Source organism: Anolis carolinensis, chromosome 5 (genome assembly GCF_035594765.1).
Source record: "Anolis carolinensis isolate JA03-04 chromosome 5, rAnoCar3.1.pri, whole genome shotgun sequence".
In the NCBI taxonomy this organism is placed as follows: domain Eukaryota; kingdom Metazoa; phylum Chordata; class Lepidosauria; order Squamata; family Dactyloidae; genus Anolis; species Anolis carolinensis.
The window spans coordinates 150387997-150410578 of record NC_085845.1 but is presented as its reverse complement, the minus strand read 5'-3'; the positions used below and the strand labels follow the sequence as shown (position 1 = coordinate 150410578).

At 38.5% G+C, this 22582-nt stretch overlaps 1 protein-coding gene across 4 annotated transcripts in view; it reads right to left on the bottom strand.

Moving 5' to 3' along the window:
* tbc1d30 (TBC1 domain family member 30) overlaps positions 1–22582 on the bottom strand; it is a 67488-nt gene that overhangs the window by 15279 nt on the left and 29627 nt on the right. For 2 of the 4 annotated variants that reach the window (XM_062982559.1, XM_062982558.1), the window contains exons 3-8: positions 11658–11719; positions 10955–11020; positions 8578–8703; positions 4523–4708; positions 4050–4218; positions 2317–2485 (exon numbers count right to left, since the gene is read on the bottom strand). In XM_062982559.1, coding sequence (XP_062838629.1) covers positions 2317–2485; positions 4050–4218; positions 4523–4708; positions 8578–8703; positions 10955–11020; positions 11658–11719 — 778 coding nt within the window. Of the gene's footprint in view, positions 1–2316; positions 2486–4049; positions 4219–4522; positions 4709–8577; positions 8704–10954; positions 11021–11657; positions 11720–20670; positions 21115–22582 lie in introns of those variants that run through there. The other 2 variants (XM_008111077.3, XM_008111078.3) reach the window with 2 other exon arrangements.

Here is a 22582-nt window from a genome sequence, read left to right as displayed (position 1 = left end):
GGTGGATGATACCTTCAGTTGGACGCATAAATATAAATGAATTTTTTCAAAAAGGATCACGATACGTATTGCTCATCTGGTTTCCAGCAAAACACATTTTAAAAGACATATTTCAAAACCTTTAAAAATAAAAACATGCTTTTCTTTTCAAAAGAATGAAAATGAATGTGAACACATGGCAAATGATTTCCTAAAACGTTGTGGTTCCTGACTAGTGCAATTCTAGTTTTCTTTGTAAATAAAGAATTAAGATGAAATATTTTTTCACAATACAATTGTGCATATTATAATTTTCTGGCTTGATAATGACTGCCAAGATCTGGCAATTGTATGATACTAATAGAAAGCAGAGGATTCTAATTTTCCAACAGACTTATCCACAGATGATCTCGAATATCTGCATTAATGACTCACTATGTGAGATTTGAGCAGTGGCTGAAAATTTAGCTTACAATTACCCTGGAAACCAGTGATGACAACTTGCTAACTGAAGAAGTCTTTTGTTCTTCTAGCAAAAGAAACGTTAGCTCAAACCTTCATTAAAAAAAAAGAATTATATAGAGGAATTTTTTTTAGAAAGCATACCATATTCCTCACAAAGGGTGGATTTTTTAAAGCCCTTGTTGCATGTTTTTAAAATCAAATGTTCTGGAAATAAATAAGGATTTATATTTTTATTTCACTAGAGAAAGAGTCTTTTTAATGAGCGGAGTGTTTTCTAGGCTTTCTTTAAGGACTGCGAAGACAGTGTAAACACTGTGGTTAATGGCCGTTTCTAGAAATTGCTGGACTCCAACTGCCATGGCCCAACCAAAGTAACGATCAGTAAATATTGGAATTGTAAACCAATATTTAGAGGAGTGTCCAATATTTAGAGTGAGACACATTGGAAGAAGAAGAATTGTCTTGGATCACATAGAAAATACACTAACACTAAAGACAGCTGATGAGCAACATTGCGGATAATACTCCAATATATGTGGCTGTAATACACACCAAATATTCCATTTTGTTTTGTTGTCATCTACAAAGTTCATGCTCAAGAGCTACATAATTGTGTTACCAAAAAACACTTCAAAATCTAACAATGTTTTAAGTAAGTTTATGATTTTGTGTTGGGCCACACTGATAGCTGTCCGGGGCTGCATATGGCCAATGGGGTAGTGGGTTGGAAAAGCCTGATCTACTGTGTCCCAGATTGCCCACTACAGTTTTTTAAAAAACACAATCCCAATATATATACACTGTAAAAGTCTCTGTTCCAGTAGTGTTGTATTATACAAAATACCTCATTATCATTATACACCACTGAGAAGATAAGGACTGGTAAATCTCTCAATAGAAAGCTTCTCCTCTCTAACTTAGATTAAGAAAAAAGAACATAGGATGGGAGGGTGGATTTATGTGTTATAAGGCTTATAAGATTAGTTCTGGTACTAATCTTAAAGCAGATTAACCCTGTTGTTTGATACTTAATATATGTCTTTTTGTTCTGCTTCTTGGTTTGTGGACCCCAAGGTTCTAGGTTTTTAATGATGAGCAAAGTACATGCCAAAAACTTGAAGCCTCTGTTATAAACAATACACTGTCTTCTGTACCTTCTGGATCAGGAATGGCCAAACTAAGGTCTGTGGGCTGGATGCAGCCCCTTGGGCTCTTTTCTCCAGCCCTGGTTATGTAGTCAGTTGCATGTCACACCCTCTTCTCAGCAGGAGGATGCAGAGGCCCATGGCATCCTCCTGCTGACAGAAGGGTCCTCCCAATTACACGTGACTGCACAGAGCTCTCCTGACAACTCTGTGCAGCTGCATGCCAAGCCCTCCCTTTGGCAGGAGGATGCAGCAGACTACCAAGAGGAGGGACCTGCAGGCACAGACGGCTGCGCAGGGCTCTTCTGAGGAATCTCTTGGTCCTTCAGTGAGACTCTATGGTCATCTTTCACTGGACACTGATCATTAATTGGTTCTAGAGATTCACAGAGAGAACATATCTCTAGTAATGCCTGTGTGCTCCAGTACAACTTTATGACCAATTTCTGGTGGAAGTTGACTGGAGTGTACCAATACCTCTAACTCCAGCAAACACAACCACAACAACTGCTTCCTCCTTCAGCAAGTCAAAAGCATCCAACATAGTGGCACCACAGAAGGGGCACTGCATTGAGTTGGTGATACAGAGAAGAGCTTTATGCTTTGAAGAACAGGGTGTCGTATAAAGATGAACAGACATTATTTTTTAGCGTCTCAATATCATGTCATAAAGCTCTTTCAAGCAGGCTCAACTTTCACTCAGGCATCTACACAAAAGTCTACTTACTCTCCCAGCTTTGCCCATATAGCCAAGGCAACTCGCAATATAATTTCTGACCCTTCAAAGAACACAGAATCCCAAATTTTTAGAACCGTATGATTAGGAAGACATGTTGCAAAGAGAGTAAGGAACCACTGCATCGTGAAGACATTTGTGAGTGGAGGTTCATAGCCACCTGTAACGAAAGAGAAAGAATAACATTGCTCATTGTTTGCAACCATTCTCTGTGTTTGTCTTAACACAATATGTGGAGATGGAAAGCAGGTACAGTAGAGTCTCATTTATCCAAGACTCGCTTATCCAAGGTTCTGGATTATCCAATGCATTTTTGTAATCAATGTTTTCAATATATCGTGATATTTTGGTGCTAAATTCGTAAATATAGTACTGTAATTACAACATAACATTACTGCATATCGAACTACTTTTTCTGTCAAATGTGTTGTATAACATGATGTTTTGCTGCTTAATTTGTAAAATCATAACCTAATTTGATGTTTAATAGGCTTTTCCTTAATCCCTCCTTATTGTCCAAGATATTTGCTTATCCAAGGTTTTGCCAGCCCGTTTAGCTTGGATAAGTGAGACTCTACTGTACATATAATATGGTAGCATATAATATAATTCTATTTCTTTTGATGAAGGAATCAAATAGCAATTGTTAACATGGTAGTAACGCTCCCCTACAACAGACGTGGGCAACTTCTGTGAGACAGTGGGCCATTTATTGCAATCCTCCAAATTTGACAGGTCACATCTTCCCTTTTAAAAAAGAACATTATTCCCCACCCTCACTCCCACAATGGCAAAAAAGGCCAAATTCATTCAAGGTGGCTTCAAAAAAACAAAACAAAATGATCAGAACTCAGTGGAATTAGCCTCTTGGTGTACAGAGTCTCCATATTCATATCAATATAAACAAGAGATACCAACAAGGCTTTTTGAATCCAGATCTAACAAAGTCAAAATGTTATCAGATTTAAACTGTATACATTTATTTATCTTAAATAGTTTTTTATTGTCCTTCAACAATAGTTGAAGTTCAATATTTCAGAACAGGTACCTTCGAAAAGGAAAGAAATTGAAGTAGTATGATCATATCTATGGCCATCTGTTCCCTTTTTCCTACCAGGTTTCTAAGTTTGACTCTAGTTGGATTTTGTTTGTTTGTTACATTTCTGTTGATTGTGGTGCTCTGGAATGCAAACCCAAACTCATTTAAGGTATTAACAAAAACCGCATCTTCTCCAATTGGAAAAGGAATTCGTCACAGAAATGAGATCTGCTGAGCACAAATATCTTTGACAACCAAAATAATTACTTTTGGGAAAGGAAAGAAAAAGAAGGAAGATCTGCAACGAATCCAGCATGAGCGGGATTATGTGGGAAAGCTATGAATGCATATGTTAACATGCACTTATTGAAAACTCCTAACAAGAGCTGGAAAAGTTATGTTTGGGGCTACAACTTCTAAATCCTCCAGCCATGCATTCAGGCGGAACCTGGAGTTCTAATATTTGAAAAATAAACTTTTCCAGCTCTGTTTTTGTTTTTGACAACTTAGGAAAATCATGAGGCCTTAGAAATTCTTCAATACAATGAAATAGTTAGCTCTCTATCACCCTAGACATTTTAGCCCCACAATCAGATGTATTATAAAAGCAATACTTTCAAGGCAATTAAAATAATTTGGAACATTACACAGAAATACAGAAATGAGGACATTAGTATGGTTTTACCTCCACTTTCCCTATTGGCAGCTCTCTGCAGAGTATCCAAATGCTGGGAAAGCTCAGGGAGTTTCATTCTCAGAAGGTCTCGGAACACAGCCATATCAACACTTAGTGCTCTAAGATTATTGACAAAGTAGCTATCAGGCAGCACTTTATCAATTAAGTAAATCATGATCTGGAAGGGAAGTAGGAAATACTTGACATTAGTTGTTAGACCTAACAAGACTGAGGACAAATTAGATTTTTAAAAAGTATCAGTTGTCTTTCCACTTGTATAAACCATAGCATTAAGGTATTTATTTATTCCCTAAGTTAAAAAGAAAACCACGATCAAATCTAGATTCTTATCTCCAAAACAGAAGTTAGCATTCTCATGTAAAAAGACTGCATACTGCATGCTTAAGAGAATTAATAATTTCCTTTATCAGTCATCAAAAAGCACATATGGGTAAAGGTAGCTTGTCAGTAATTTTACTCACTTTTAATGCATCTCCCTCGTTGCCTTCCATGACTTCCAGGATGAGAGCAGCTAGGATGTTAAAACCTTGACAATAGCCTACAGATTTGTTCCACCTGGCATAGGCCAGTAAGACCCTTTTTAGTACTACTCTGTCTTGCTCTGCCTCCTGGCCACAGTAAGAACTACACCCAGTTCGATGAAGATCCTAAGAAAAGCAAAAAGAAAAACAAGGGACAAGCACCTCCATGATTATCATAGCCCATTAAATGCACACATGCACTACAATTTTGATTTTAATTTTTTTATAGCAAACTGATTTTGCACTATGAAGAAGAATGCCATATTTAAATACAAAAGAGCATTTGGGGTATTTCACTGATATAACTAGATTCTGCAAATAGTTGTACTTTTTACATGCTTGAGAAAGAAAGTGCCCAATGCCCTCTTACACAACCAGTTATTATTATCATCATCATCACCATCATCATCATCATATTTATTTTTGTCCCATCTTTCTCTTCACAGGGACTCAAGGCGGCTAATAATTGTTGGAAATTACAATCTTCTTCAGGTCTACTCTAGTAATTTGTTAATCTATTATTCTGTTAGCTTACTTTTTGTCTGCATGTTCTGGCATGCAGCTTTCTTGCCTTGCTCTATGTTTCCTGAGAGATTGTGGGAGGGGCTGCAGATCACATGGTATGATCTGAGACTGCTCAGACCTCAGACTCCATTTTAGAGTCTTCTTTGATTTTTGGACTGTTTAGTTTGCAGACTTGCAAACATTTACTTCATGTCTGTAAAAGAGTTGTTCCTAATTATCTGAAATTGGACTGATAATCTATGTACCTGTGTTATCTGAACACATGAAGGTTGTGAGTAAACCAAATATGTTATTTTACCAAAGCCTACTTCATTTTTGTCTCTTGAGTGCATGATATAAAACTAGTTGTTTTTATGGGAGAGTACATATATATTTATGGGCACTGAAAAATACTTCTGAAACTCTGCTGTATTATGCACTGGCATATTCTCTGTTTTTCTAACAGATCAGAGACAATAGGTTCAGTCTAACAACTGAAAACATTGCCTTGCATATTACCACACATTTGGTTGTATACCATATGAGAAGATTCTACTCAAACAGGTTTTTGGCTCTTCTCTGAAAGATCAAACTTTTCCAAAAGGTTATGATCTCCAAATGGTTGTGTATGCCATTTTCCAAAAATAATAATGTGATAAAACCAAATAAAAATTTAAAAACAAGGCAAATACAAAAAATAATAATAATTAAATATTTGTGTCATGGATATACAGTTAAAATACAATAAAATACAATTAAAATTACTTTTAAAACCCTCCCCAGGTGATTGTACATTTCTAAAGTATTCTTTCATTCACGTTGTAAAGGATCAACCACCAGTTTGAGGAGTAAGTACACTCATTGCCCCGAAAATATAGACTAGTATCTAGAATAGACACTGAAACATCACTCAGCACAACACTGAAGCATTTTACTAGCTTCATGTTTTACCTTTCCAAAGGTAAGCTCAACGAAGCTTACAAAAGCATAAGAAGCAGTTACATTAAGCCTTCCATTTTCCATATTGGCAGCTTGAAAATATTCCAAAACAAAATTTCCAAAGAGCAAACTCTGATTTTGTCATTTTATATAAGGGACATCATTTTACTACAGCATTGCATATATTGGGCTTTCAGTATCCATAGATTTTGGTATCAGGGAACAGGGGGTGTTCTGGAACCAAACCCCAGCAGATGCCAAGGGTCCACTGTATAATCAATGAGTACACAATGATATAAAAATAACAATCATTATATAGTAAGGGATTTTTCCACATCTATACAGGCAGAATAATAAACATAGGCATGTTTTAATCAATTCCCCACTCCCAGTTCTATTAGAAGAAAACAGAATTGAGGTGGGGAATCAAACTGACAATTTCTTTTTATCTCCCAGGAGTTATATTGCTTTGGAGGTTATAAACCATTAGTGGGCAAGAGATGCAACAGACGCAATATTAATTTTTAATATGGCACAGTACAAACAAGATCTATAATTCAGAGCTGCCAATTAAGACCAGTCTTTTCATATAGAATATTCAGGCAGATGCACAGCCTCATTGCTCCTAATATAAAACTAGGTCACCTTTCTCACCATATGGTATGAGTGTCTAATTTGCTCTGGTTTATTTCTATCTATGGTGGGGCTTCAGTTAATGGAATATTCTTCTCCATCCTTCCATTTCTAACTCCAGAAAATGAATGTATCTGAGAGAAAGGCTTCTTCCGCCTTCACCCCTATTCCAGTTTTCAGAATAAGGGAACACCGAGCTTTTAGCACAGCTGGTTAATCACCGAGCTGCAATAAATCTTGCCAACCCGAAGGTTGACAGTTCGAAGCCTGGGTCAGGGTGAGCTCCTGACCTTTAGTACTTAGGCTCGGTGTTTCGATCAGCAAAAGGAGGACGTTTACAAACAAAGAAAGCTCTTCAGCAGGGAGATGGAGCGGCAGCCCCCACCAGTGGCCAGAATCAAGTAAAGCCTCCAAAGATGGGAAAGCCTATATATACCTCTATCAGTTGTCTGTCTTGTCACTGTTATAATCGACATTGATGTTTGCCATATATGTGTTCTGTGATCCACCCTGAGTTCCCTTTAAGGTAAGAAGGGCGGACTATAAATACTATAATAAATAAATAAAACATGTGCAGTAGAAAAGCTTACAGTCCAGGTTCAGGCTTTCCTACTCATTTAAAACAAGGCCTCAGGCACAGACAATTTTTTACATCAAACTGAGTTACATCAAGCAATCATATGCATGGAAGGCTTTATATTCAGTTTTTGCTGTTAACTACCTTCAACCCTATGAGAGGCCTTGTTCAAGACTTCCAGACTCAGGACTATTGCTTCCCTGATTTGAGTTTATCCACCGGTAGTGTGACATTCCTCTTTTCATACTGCCTCTATTTAGCAAGCATTATTATCTTTTCTAGTGAGTCATCTATTCTCATGATATAGTTATGACAGCTTCAGGTTAGTCATCTTGGCTCCTAGGGAGAGTTCAGCCTAATTTGTTCTAAGACCCATTAATTTGTCTTTTTAACAACCTATGGAATCCATTGAACTCTTCTTCTTCATCTCAAGTAAGGCTGGATCTACACTTCCCTACATCCCAGGATCTGATCCCAGTTTTTTCCCATTACCTTTTTTCACCGTCCACTTTATGTGGGATTATTTAAAGGCAGCTGGTTTCAAAAACAAATCAGAGAGAATACGTGCTATAGCTCATAGAATTAGAAAGGACTTCAAATGCAGGATACACCTTATTTACTTCAGTTTAATGCACACCTTTTTCTGGGCTAAATTAAATAGCCAAAAATGTGGTGTGCAATAGATTCAACTGCCTCATTTATGAAAGAGGACAGTTGGGAACGGCGTGAGGCTGGAGAAGGGACTTGGATTCCTCTCACTTATCAGCCCTTTCACTGCTTGCATTGGTCAAGCAAGAGAAAGTCAAGCCCTTTTGTCTGCACATTACATTCAGCATCATTTTTTTTAATAATGCACACCCTGGTCAACTATGTTGTACCTCAACTCAAACCATTAGGAGAGCCGGGTAAGAAATATTTCAAATTACTGTTGTTGTTATTATTATTATTATTTCCCCGGATGTGAATTTGTATTTAGAAGCAACACATAGCGCAGGATTGTCCTCCAAAAAATTTTGTGCTGCACTTTCTATTTATCTTTCTACATATTAACAGGTGATTCACATTCTCTGTATGCTATCTCATTGGACACACTAAGGAATCTAAAATTAAGTGTACTACTGATAGAAACAAAAGTAAATGAATGGGTGATTCACATGAATGACAACATTAATATGGAACAGTTATGAGACAGTCATGAGAAATTTCAGCATTGGACCAAAGAATAATTTATTTCCTGATCAATAAATAATATCAATATAACTTTTAGTAGGCAAACAGCAATATTGTATTTGTTATACAACTAAAAATAATTCAATAAGCGGATTAATAAAATTTGGGCTACCTTTACAATCTGAATACCCATGGAGTCATCATCAGGATTGCTTCTGTCATTGAAAGTGAAGCGCATAGTTTTGTCCCAGTCAATTGCTATACTCCTCAAGTAGTGATCTGCCAAGGTGAGCCAGACCTTAAAAGAGATGCCCCCACAAAATAAAACCAATTATTTACCTCATTTAAATAGAAATGTTATGCATAAATCTATGCAAAAATTATCTGCCGGTTTAATATATTGTTATAGCAATTCCACACATTTATATACATAAATGTAAGTTTTGTTCAAGTGTTCATCATAACACACAAGGGTTAAAACAGGAGAGGAGGACATGAAGCACCTGGAAGTCTGACTCTATGTTTAGGTGAAGCACAAGACAAGCTTAAAGTGTGCTTCCTAGCGTATTTCAATTAATATGTTTAGAAACAACTCTGTAACCACCAAGAGCAGTTTTCAAAACTGTGTGTCGGCTGCAGTGTGTAGGTGTTTCACATGAACGCAACAAGAAATGACAAAAATCTTGGAAATATATGTTATCTTACAAATCATATATTTTTAAAAACTCAAATGAGATATATTGTGTCAAAATACATTCAATTAATAAAATTTATGTATCCATATCTCTCATAAGCGATTGTTTTAGACTCCAATCTGCTAGTAAAAGATGCCTTTATCAAACAGCTTAAAACATGGCTCTTTCAGTGTGCGTTTGAACAATCACTAACATGAGAGACCCCTATCATTGGCACACTGCTTCCTAGCATTTTATTTCCCTTCCTATTTATCCTATCCCACATTATCCCAGGCAATTCTCTGACATTGTCCATGCACTTTATTAAATGGCCTTGAAATTGTATACTTTTTATATGCCCGACCATTTTTATCCATAGTGATTGATGCTTGTATCATTACTCATTTTTGTATGGTCATTATGTGTTTTACTGTATGTTTTGTTTTAACTGCTTATTTTATTTGATTGTTGTATCATTGTTTCTTAGTTATAGATATTGGTTTTAATTCATTATATTTTGTTTCTGTTTTGGGCTTGGCCCCATGTTAGCCGCCCCAAGTCCCTTCGGGGAGATGGTGGTGGCATAGAAAAATAAAGTATTATTATTATTATTATTATTATTATTATTATTATTAATAATAATAATAATAATAACTGTGTTGTGAAATGATGCATGTCTAAAAAGTGTGTCACCAACCCAAAATGTTTGGAAAGTTCTGACCTAGAGGTTTTTAGGTGCACCCAGATGAACATGTTTACAAATCTGCTTTGAAATTTGCACCAAGTAGACAATAAGCACAATCTGCACTTTATGGCTGCTATGGTCTACTTTGAATTACAACCGGTGTTTAGCACCTTCTGCAGTTTGGTCGTTTTAATTGTTCAGGGTATGCACTTTTGTGCAATCATGTTTTATTGGTATAATTATGTTTTCCTTGTATTTGTATCTTTTATTATTTTAATCTGAATTCTTTTATTGTAATAAGTCTGTTAATGAACATGTCTCATCTTTTGATATTGTGTGATTATGGCACTGAATGTTTGCATTTTATGTAAACGACCCTGAGTCCCTCTGGGGAGAGATGGCAGTCTAGAAATAAAGTATTATTATTATTATTATTATTATTATTATTATTATTATTATTATTATCTGAAGAGAAACCTTCACATATAGAGACATTGAAGATGGATCTTGCCCACACACACACACACACACACACCACAGTTTCAGGTCATATGTGCATAGCAGATGCCTCAGCACAGTCATAGTTGCACAGTTATTGGACCAATGCCTAAAACATCAAAGTACATGCAAACTGTTCAGTTACAAAGCTCTTCGTTTTCTTGTTTTTATCTGTACTGGATATGTCTACAATTTGCAAAAATGAAAATTAAAAATTCACAGGTGACTTCCAATGAAAAAAAGTTATCTCCAATAATTGCAAAAGGTTAAGGTTTGGATGGAAGACACACAAATTATTATTTTGAGATTTGGAATCTCCCAGTAGAGGTTACACTAAAGCAATAACTCTGTTTAATAGGACATTAATGGTCAACCTTTCTGTTTTACATTAGGGACTTCCAACCCCTTCTCTGTCACACAGTACATTCTCTCCACTAAAGACTCGATCTGCTGAATTCACAGCCAAAAGCAACTGAGTTTATACCACCAATGTTCTGTAAATATTAGTAGGACTCTTGTAAAAAGCTGTTCATTTTTGCACTACTGCATTCAGATGAACATGGCCATTATAAAATTGTTGTAGATTCACTTTTAAAGTCAGTAGGAAGCACTCGCATTAAAACTTCAAAAAAATTATCTGAGAGATAAAGCTATGTGCATTTAAATCCACAGACGGACTATGTTCTGCCTACCTTTCTCCTCCACTCCTTTGGTATTCCTGTTGGCAATCTAGCCACTGCTTTAAGAGCATCGTGCCACTGAAAGTAAACACCAGAGAGTTACATTATTCCAGTTCAGAAAAAGTTAATACATATTTTAGTCAAGTATAGTATCAATTTACCATAAACTATTTTAAGATGAAGTATTCTTACACAACATAACCTTGCCACATTTCATGTGCAGAGCAGAGAGAGAAGAAAAAATAGCTTGCTGGCCAAAATACTATTGTGAAAAAGAAAAAGGTCCGTTTCACTGACAGAGAGACTTGAATAATTCTCAGTCATGCAGAATTTTCAGTTCTAACAAATAAGCAAAAAACAGGATTTCCAAAGAAAACTGCTATAGCAATTAATATAGGTTCATCAGGATAACATAACATATTCTTGTAGGCCAATGTAGATTTTATAGAATAATGTTTATAGAATGAGTTGGGGGATGCTGTAGAGTATTGGATTATTTTAACAGTTTTTAAGTGTTTTAAGCGATTTCAATAGTTTAATTCTATTTTAATATTTGTATGTTATGGATTTTAAATTGCACTGTTTTTTAAATGTTGTGAGCCAATTTGTGTCTCCATCTAGAGATAAAAATGGGAAACAAATATAATAATAAATTTTCCATGCATTCAGAGTACATCATTTAACCTTGTATAAATATGCAAAAATAACACATTACCTGCTGAAACCCATGTTGACCTAAAGATGGTTCAAGTGTAAACTTCAACTTTGTGTCAACTCCTATGCAGTAAAAATAAAACAAAACCTCAATTACTAAAATGTTGATTTAGTAATGGAAGAACCTTTACATTGGGCAAACATGACCTCTTGAATGCCTCAAACATCAGAATATAGCATGTGAGAGTAGCATTTCTTTATACACAAGTATGGATATCACTTTAGGTCAGAGTGTTTTAAATTCTAAAACAAAAGGTTGTGTTCTTTTCCTATGTAACATAGTACCTTCACATAAAACAAAATATCTTCAGTTTAACAGAACACAGTTTTCTTCTTTTGAACCAAAAGCACATCAGATCAGTTTAGGGAATAGGAGTCTCTCCGCAACACTCATAGACTCAGTATGCAAAGAGAGAGATTAACTGAGATGACAAAGTTAGCAGCATAAGCTTTCATAGACTAGATAAGTCTACTTTCTTAGCTGCATCTCTCATATTCTCATATCCACATATAATTTGATCAAAGAGAAGGAATGATATAGGTTAAACAGGTGAGGCCAACACAGACTGCTCATTTTCCACAGTCACCTATTATGGTGGCAATGTTAACAGGGAGAACAAAAGGAAGGCTGTTTATCCCTGTCTGGCAGTTCTTCATGCAAGCGCTGCACCAATACAGAAAGCATCAAACACATGTCATTTAAGACTATCCAGAGCCCTGCTATCTCTATTAGGAATACACATTATCTCTGTTTACTCTCTTGTTAGGAACAAAAGCCTTACAAATGATCAAAAATAATACTCAGAAGATATGCTTATTTAAAATTCAGTGTATTTCAGCTGAGGATAATTTTTTCATCCACTTTTGTTGCAGCAACCTAAGACTGGTAATCGCATGGCTTAATCCATAACATATATTTTTGCTTTATGAAGTGCCCTTCATAAATACTGCTAAAAGTCCTTTTCAAGCACTTTTCATCATGCAATAATCTACTGTGACAATTTGCATGGAAGATTAAAAATAATTATTACCAAGTAGTATAATTCAGAAATAGAAGTATAATTGCTATTCTGTTATGAAAGAAATAGCTATCTAGATTTTGTTGTTGTTGTTGAACAGATTCACTTTCATCTAGCTTTGTTGAGTTAAGGATTTTTCTCTTGCAGTGGAATATTATAATATGAGAAACAGAACTGCACTGAATAGTGTAAGACACTATTCACAATAGCTTTGTACCATGGCAGCAAAAGTCCTATTTACAACTACAAAATAGTTACGCGGACCAAAATTATAAAGGTTTCCATTTAGATGAACATTTTCATCTAAATTAGCATTAATGATGCAATTCTCTGTAAGTTTACCCAAAATTACATCTCACTGAATTGCCAGGGATATAAGTATACAGCCTCATTTGCTAGGAATTGGGAAAATAAAAATCTGAGCATTGATTTGATCTCACAATTATGTGTTTTCTAATGTAAAAAACAATAAGTAAAATAAAATATAAAATAAACAGCATATGTTCTTGCAAAATTAACTTTTCATTTGTAAGTAGTTGTAATCTAAATCGCATACATAAATTTATCAGGTTGACATTTTATCAATATATGTTTCTAAGGAGAAATAGAGACCACAGTGAGGAATTTAGCTTTGTACTGCTCAGGCTTTTCATCATTTGGGCTTGAATTGTCAAACTAATCTGAAGGACAATGAAACACCTGCTCTTATGAAGGAAAACAAAAATATGTAAACTGGGTAATGTATGTCCTGAAAAGTTGTACACTCTAAGAGTACTTTAAAAGGCTCTTCTAGAGGAGGAAGTGTCGCTGTCCCAAACTTAGGTGCTGAAATGACATTTAACACTGTAAGCACGGTAATATCTAACAGTTTTCTATTGTATTAAAAGATAATATATCTTGACAAAAGTCGTCAAGTCCACTTAAGGTTTTTGCCATAATAAATGTGTATGACTTTGCTGCAAAAAGAAATTGAAAACAACCTGATGTACCAAAAGATGATGTTTATGTATTATTTCTTCAGCTCTTAAAGTACAGTATTGTAAACAGCACAGCATTTTCTCATTTAATTTAATTAAAACAATCATGACTAAGTGTTTCCATCACCAAACAAATCTCCAGAACATACTCTGTGATAACAAAATGAGCCTTACGTCTTGAAATATTGTTTCCTGGAGGAATCAGAAAACCCCTCACAGTTGTAGAAAATGTTAAACTTACAAATGTCATAGAAAATGATACATTATAAAGTCAAATTAACAACCATGATATCAATTTAAATATTTTGCATAATTAAATAATTAACTGACATTTTGCAACCATTTCCATAAATGTACTTTATCATCATATCAAGGCATGCAACAGCAATATATTAATTTGGAATTCTTGCTATTAATTTGTGTGTGCATGTACCTTTGAACCCCGTCAACTCATTATCATGACTATCATAGGATTTTCTTAGACAAGAGACGGGTTTACCTGTTCTTTCCTCAAAAATATAGCCTATTGCACTTCATATTCATTGCTGGTTTCCCATCCAAGTACTAAATAGGGTCATGCCTGCTTAGCTTCCAAGATGAGATAGGATCTGACCTCTACTATAAATTTACTTTGATGAATTCTGAAGTCATTCAAAATGTTAATTGTCTAAAACCACACACTTTTCAGCTGTGCCTTGAAAAAAAAAGGTGTGTTACAAATATCTTCATGCTATGAAACTTCTATGCGAAGATTAAAATGAGTAAGGAATAGAAAAAATGGAATCTTTAGGAAATATCAGCCTTATTTCTAAGACAACTAGTAGCCAATTTTTCACAGATGGGACTTTTGTAGTCTCCCAAATGTCATGAAATTGTTATTCCTAGCAGCCCTAGCCAACAGAGCTATACAAGGAATGTTGAAAACTGAAGTTCAATAATGTCTCGTGAGCCATACAATAATAAATAATAAAATAATGGCCAAAATATCTTAAAGCAGTGGTTCCCACACTTTTTTTTACAAGGGACCACTTTGACCAGGGACCACTTTGACCAGGAACCATTCTCCAACATTAGTACCAAAAGGGTTACAAATCAGTTTTTGGTCAACTTTAGATTCGGCTTGATTATCTGGGGTGCTGATTCAGAAAATTGCACTGGATAGACCACATCAGCTCTAGTTTCTGATCCAGAACATATGCCATCCAGTAGTCACCATCTGCTCACCCATAGAAAACCATATTTAATAATCTAGAGCTGATGTGATCTATGCCTCAACACTGTAAGTGGGTTTCGCAAGACCAGTCACTCTTGTTGCAAAGGTGTAGTAACGGCGAGGCCATGGACCACAGGTTGGGAACCACTGTCCTAAAGGAACTAGATTGCACATAATTTTAGAAATGAAGTAGTGTCAGTTCTGGCTACCACCTAGATGGGAGACCAACAGCAAAAACCAGGCACTGCAGATTATATTTTAGAGGAAGGAAATACATAGCCTTCTCTATGTATTTCTTGCCTATGGAAATCCTATTAAACTCAAGGCAGCTGAAGGCACATACACACAAAAGAATACTATTTCCTAGAGCGATCACAACTAGCACAATGACACAACTGTCTGTATTACACAACATGATACCGCATTTTACTTGTAAACCACCTTGAGATCTTTATGTATACATATTTTAATAAATTAATAAGGGATGTATAAATGTATTAATAAATTAATAATTCATTGATTAACATGCTGTTGGGAACTATAGTGCTGTCTATGCCTTCTCTGCATGATTGTGGAATTTCCACCCTATGGAAACCCAGTTTACACTCATGTCGGCTTCCTTCTGGCACCAGTTTTAAACAAGGCTGTCTAAATCAAAGCTTAGGTGGGTCTAATAATGTTCCCACATCTGTACAGATTTTTAAATGATTTACTTTCTACTGATCTAGGCCAGGGCTGTGGAAAGCACAACCAGCAGAGCCCAGGATTCCAGATTTTGTTTTGGTGGGGGGGGAATGATCTCCAGTTTGGGATGGCTATACCAAACCATTTTAGGAACAAGATATGCCAATTTTCCAACAAAAAATGAACGCTAAGTCAAAAGTTGGGTCACTTCCTTTTGAGAGGAAAAATGATCCTGGCATTAAAGGCCCAGCGAGGGCTAAACTGTCTTCCCAGGTAGTTTTAGTGGATGTTTGGAGGCAAAACAGATTCAAAACATTGAGCATGAAGAGAATGTTGTGGCCTTTCAAAGTCCGCAAGGATTGTATGTGTTCTTCTACGCACTTATATTTGTCAACCTTGCCTTTCAGTTTTCAAACATTTTGGTTAGACACTGAAACAACTTGGAGAAACACAACAACAACAACAAGTTGATAGAGAAACCAGAGATGTATGGCTACTTAACAATGACACCCCAGTTGTGGAATAACTATAATGACTGCCTTGCCCCTGGTTTGCAGTCTTCTTGGTGGTAGGTCAGGACTTTATATTAACCCAATAACATTCAAAAATTATTTGTGTGGGAAAAGAAAACCTGGATTCTGTGCCCTATTTAATCTTCTAAGCTGCCAGTTTGTGAATTTTCTTCTTCTCTGCCTGACATTTTTATGCTGCACTCCATTGTTTCTGTTCTGCTATTTCAATTACTGCTTTTTATTCTTTGCTTCTGCAAGCTGTGAAGAGTGTATGCTTTGAAAAATAAATAAGAAGCCTCATAAAAACATTAAGACTTGCTTGAAAGACAAAAAATACTATACCAACGTCTCAGCAACCTGGGGAAAATATTTTTATCAAAGGTGCATCTACATTGTAGAATAAATATACTGTAGTTTGACACAATTTTTATGGTCATGGCTGAATGCTATGGAATCATGAGAATTGTAGTTTTACAAGGTTTTTAGGCTTATCTACAAGAGAGTGCAAATGACAACTCTCATGATTACAGAATCATAGAATCATAGAGTTGGAAGAGGCCTCGTGGGCCCCACCGTATAGACGTGCCCTGAGATACAATGTCATTCTATGCTGTAGAATTCTATTCAGTTTGACACCATTACGTTTAGCTGAATGAATGCTAAGGAATCATGGGAGTTGTAGTTGTTGTTGCCCTTAGGCTTTTTGGGCAAAGAGTGCTGGCGCCTCTCCAAACTACAACTTCCATGATTCCATAGCATTCAGCCATGGTCATTAAAGTGGTGTCAAACTGCATTCATTTCCCCACAGTGCAGGGGGGTAACACCAAGCAACTATAATAGGCTCTCAGCAAATGGAACTCTCAGGCAACCGCCAAAAAACCCAAAGTTAATACTTTAAACATTTCAAAGCTGTTTTTACAATATAGCAAAACAATAAAACGGGGCTACATTAAGTTAAGTGTATCTTTAATTGCTTTTATTGTACTTAAATATTAATATCAAGTTGATACAGAGTTTATGGTATGGTATACGCCAAGGTATAGACCTCTTTTTAATAATGACTCTCAAGCAACGAGACACTACAGTTATCTGCCATCTACCAATCTCCATGGGTTTTTTTCTGAAACAAGGATCCTACACCAAAGTCTGAGCAAACTGGGGGAAATGTTTTAAGTACACGTGCACCATCACTGCCAAATCAATGCAGTTTGGCAATACTTTAACTATGTTGTCACAGGCTTTCATGTTGGGTTGTGTGAGTTTTTGGGGCTGTATGGCCATGTTCCAGAAACATTCTTTCTTGCCATGCTCAGCCACAGAAGAGCACTTGATGAACCAACCTGAACACAGCATATTATTTGAGAACACAGAAATGCTGGACCACTCTAACAACCACCAGGTCAGACTACACAGAAAAGCCACTGAAATCCACAAGCATGTGGACAATTTCAACATAAAGGAGGAAACCATGAAAATGAACAAAATCTAGCTACCAGCATTTTAAAAACTCTAAAACCAGGACAGTAAATAAAGAACAACACTTAAAAACTAGGGAATTCCAGACATGAATCAATCAGGGCCAGCTAACACCTCCCAACGAATGATTCCCTCAGGCAGGAAGCAGCCAGATATTGAGGCCAAAAGACTATCCAATGTTAATCAAGGTGGCCAACTGCAATATACACACTTGCCTCAAACAGACAAGAATTATTTCTCCCACCCTGGACCTTCCACAGATATATAAACCTCCCTTGTCTTGTTTCCGATATACCTCACAACCTCTGAGGATACCTGCCATAGATGTGGGCAAAATGTCAGGAGAGAATGCTTCTGGAACATGGCTATACAGCCCAGAAAACTCTCAGCAACTCAATCCTTCAACTTCAGAACTAGAAGCCAGGTTGGTGGGGACGAGGGAGAGGGCCTTCTCGTAGTGCCCCCCACACATACACACACTCTCTGGAATGCTCTCCCCATGGAAATAAGACAAGCACCTACTCCTTTAATCTTTAGGAAGGAGTTAAAAACCTGGCTATTAAAGCAAGCTTTTGATAATGGCTAGAGTATTACCTAATTATCAGACAGGACTCGAAAGACCATTAGAACATTAATCATAATGCTGGATATCTTGATAACAGGAACAGACTGGTTTAAATAGTGTCTATATTTATATTGTTTTTAAAGGGCAAATAGCTTTTAAACTGTTATTTATTAATGTTTATATTATTATGTTATTGTAACTGTATTATGGGATAATTGTTTATTGTGTCGGTTGTCTATTGCTTATATTATTCTCTGGATCTGTTGATTGTTGTAAGCTGTCCTGAGTCCCTTTGGGGAGAGGGTGTGGGTATAAATGAAATGTATGCGCCCTTGATGGCACAGCGGATTAAACAGCTGAGCCACTAAACTTGCTGACTGAGAGGTTGGCGGTTTGACTCTGGGGAGGGTTGAGCTCCCACTGTTAGCCTCAGCTTCTGCCAACCTAGCAGTTTGAAAACATACAAATGTGAGTGGATCAATTGGTACTGTTCTGGTGGGAATGTAAGGCACTCCATGCAGTCATGCCGGCCACATGACCTTGGCGGTGTCTACAAACAACGCCGGTTCTTTGGCTTAGAAATGGAGATGAGCACCAACTACCAGAGTTAGACTCAATTGGACTTAATGTGAGGGGAAAACCTTTATCTATACCTATTATTATTATTATTATTATTATTATTATTATTATTATTATTATTAAGAACCAACCTCCAGAACCTATCTTGCTGGTAACTAGGGGACTGCCTCTTTGGCTTAGAAGTGAAGATAAGCACCAACCCCTAGAGTCCGACATGACTAGACTTGAGACCTCATCACACTAGAGCCTGGATCCACTTTAAATCCAGTTTCTGTCTCCTGCAGAATTATGGGGATTGTAGTTTAGGGAGGGGCAGATTCTGGGCTTCACTAAACCACAAACCACAGAATTCTGCAGGAGGCAGAAACCGGTTTTAAAGTGGATCCATGCTGTAATGTGATGAGACACTTCTGTGTCACGGGAAAACCTTTATCTTTACCTTATGGCTGTGCGGAAGGGCCTTAAGTGTGAGGGCGGGAGGGATTCAAACCCAGCTCCCAGAATAATAACAACTAACCCCCTCCTCGGTCCACCCATCCAAATCCAAAAGGTCTAGAAACAAAGATAGCTGAAGAAGCAGCCTCCGCCCAGGGCCCTTCCACACAACCATATAACTCAGAATATCAAGACAGAAAATCCCAATGTATCTGCTTTGAACTGGGTTATCTGAGTCCACACTGCTATTTATTTATTTATTTATTTACATCATTTTTACCCCGCCCTTCTCACCCGGAGGGACTCAGGGTAGCTTACAACAGTCGGCAAATTACATTGCCCAAAATACATTCAATAAAACAACGATATATTAATAAACAATAAAACAGTAACTCTAATAAAACTCTAATTAGACTCTATAAAACCATGAATTATAAAATTTAAAATGCATGTATAGTTAAATTCATCCACTAACACCTTCATGTGCACCTTGATTCACGTCATATCGACCTCCTCGAATGCTTGAGTACATAGTCATTTTTTTTTCGTGTCAGGAGCAACCAGAGTTGCTTCTGGAGTGAGAGAATTGGCCGTCTGCAAGGACGTTGCCCAGGGGATGCCCGGATGTTTTGATGTTTTACCATCCTTGTGGGAGGCTTCTCTCATGTCCCCGCATGGAGCTGGAGCTGATAGAGGGAGCTCATCCGCGCTCTCCCCGGTTGGGATTCGAACCTGGCAACCTTCAGGTCAGCAACCCAACCTTCAAGTCACGAGGCTTTTATCCCCTAGGCCACCGGAGGCTTCAGTACATAGCCATGTCTTCACGGCTTTCCTGAAACCTAATTCAAAGCAGATATTGTGGGACTTTCTGCCTTGATGTTCTGGGTTATATGGCTGTGTGGAAGGGCCCTGAGTATGAGTGTGAGAGGGATTCAAACCCAGCTTTGGGAATAATAATAACCTTCTCCTCAGTCTACCCATCCAAACCCAAAAGGGCCAGAGACAAAGAGAGCAGAAGAAGCAGCCTCTGCTCAGTCCCTCCTGCCTCTAGGGCCGTTCCACACAGCCCAATAACCCAGAATATCAAGGCAGAGAATCCCACAATATCTGCTTTACTGGGTTATCTGCGTCCACACTGCTATATATCCTGGTTCAAAGTAGATATTGTGGGATTCCTGCCTTGATATTCTGTACGGATGAGCCCCGGACACTCCGATGCCTTTCCTGCCCCAGCCGTAGCAACAGCAGCGCCGGCCCTTGGCGGGGAGTCCCAATCCGGAGCCTGGCTGGGCTTCGGGGACACCCAAGCCCCGTCTCCCCTTTCCAAGGCCTCCTCCTGCCTCCTATGGCTCTCCTACCTAAGGCGGCTGCCATCGCGAAGGAGCGCTTGAGGACCTCCTCTCCGACCGACCCACACACTGCGCTTCCCTCCCCCGGCTTAGGCGATTATTAAAGCCCTCCCCGGGTTAAGCCGGGCTAAAGGCAGCCCAGAAAAGCCCCACGCGGGCACACACACACATACACAGAGGCCGGGCGCGCCACTTTCAAACCCACCGGGCTCCAAGGTGCAGAGCAGGCGCGGCGCCGTGCGGGAGATGCAGCTGCGCTTCTTGAGGACGTTGCTGAGGATGGTGCCCACCCCGCCGCCCCCGCCGTGGCTCTGCCGCTTGAGGCACCGTCCCCCGCGCCTCAGGGGCCCCGACAGCCGGTCCTGCCTCATCGCACGGGAATCCGGGCTGGGACCCTCCGAGGGCTTCTTCGGGCGCAGGGTGACGCAATCCCGGCGCTTCCCAGGGTGAAAAGGGGGCTGCTCGGCGGCGCAGAGAGAAAAGAAAGCTGCTGCTGCTGATGCTACTGCTCTTGCCGCCTACAAGCCCAGCCTCGCTGGAGAGAAGCCAGGAGCAGCGCTCTAGCCCCTCCTCCTCCGCCACGACCCGCGTTCACAATCAGCCCCCGCTCTGCCTTTCCTCTCGGCCTCCTTGGAGGGAGCCGCAGAAGCGCGTGCCGGGCGTATTGTGCGTGCGCGCTCGCTCGCGCCCAGGAGGCCCGCCAGACAAAGGGCGCCCCTGCCTCCCTCCCCTCCCCTCCCTTCAGCAGCTCAGGTTTCAAAGGGATGCTTAGTAAGGAGGTGTGCAATGCACGGAGGAGCCTGCTATGCAGACCTAACTAAGGGAGATAGATGCAAAGCTGCTTTCCCTTCCCAACCTGCTCCAACAACCCCCCCTCCATCCCCACCCCAATTTTGGCTTCTTTGTAGGTAAAGATCACAGAAGGCCTCCCACTCAAACAACCTCTGCTGACAATACTGTAGTTTATTTCTGGCTGGGTGATGTCATCCTAGGCTTGATGGGAAAACTATAGAAAGGCAGACTTTAGAGATGCTTGACAGTCTGGACCAGGGGTCCTCAAACTTTTTAGGCAGAGGGCCGCTCCACAATCCTTCAGACTGTTGAGGGGCTGAATTATCATTTGAAAAAAAAATACAAATAATATTCACACTGGCCTCCAACAGACAAAAATTCTGGCAGAAGACAGCTAATGACTGAACAAAGGATGCCCCCAGGCAAGAGACAAAACCTTTCCAATGCTAATTAGGGTGATTAACTGAAACATTAATGCTGGCTTCCCAGTGACAAGGGGCTCTTGCCACACCCTGGACTCTACACAGATATACAGTAGAGTCTCACTTAACCAACACTCGCTTATTCAACGTTCTGGATTATCCAACGCATTTTTGGAGTCAATGTTTTCAATATATCGTGATATTTTGGTGCTAAATTCATAAATACAGTAATTACTACATAGCATTACTGTGTATTGAACTACTTTTTCTGCCAAATTTGTTGTCTAACATGATGTTTTGGTGCTTCATTTGTAAAATTATAACCTAATTTGATGTTTAATAGGCTTTTCCTTAATCCCTCCTTATTATCCAACATATTCGCTTATCCAACATTCTGCTGGCCCATTTATGTTGGATAAGTGAGACTCTACTGTATATTCTTTCCTTTCCTTACTTAGTTTCTCCATACCTCACAACCTCTGAGGATGCCTGCCATAGATGTGGGCGAAACGTCAGGAGAGAATACTTCTGGAACATGGCCACACAACCCGAAAGACATACAACAACCCCACCAAAAATTCTTTCACCCACCCAGGAACTTCCACAGATATATAAGCCTTCCTTGCTTAGTTTTTCCATACATCAACCTCTGAGGATGCCTGCCATAGATGTGGGCGAAACGTCAGGAGAAAATACAATGTTCCCTCACTTATCACTCAGGTTAGGTTCCAGGACCATCTGCAATAAGTGAAAATCCACAAAGTAGGGACACTATATTTATTTTAATATTTATACATTATTTAGTAGTTGTACACTATTTTAAGTCTTTATCAACCAATCATGTGTTGATAAAGCGCCTCCTTCTCCTCCCATTGCCGCTTGGGCTTCTTTCTCTCCTTTTGG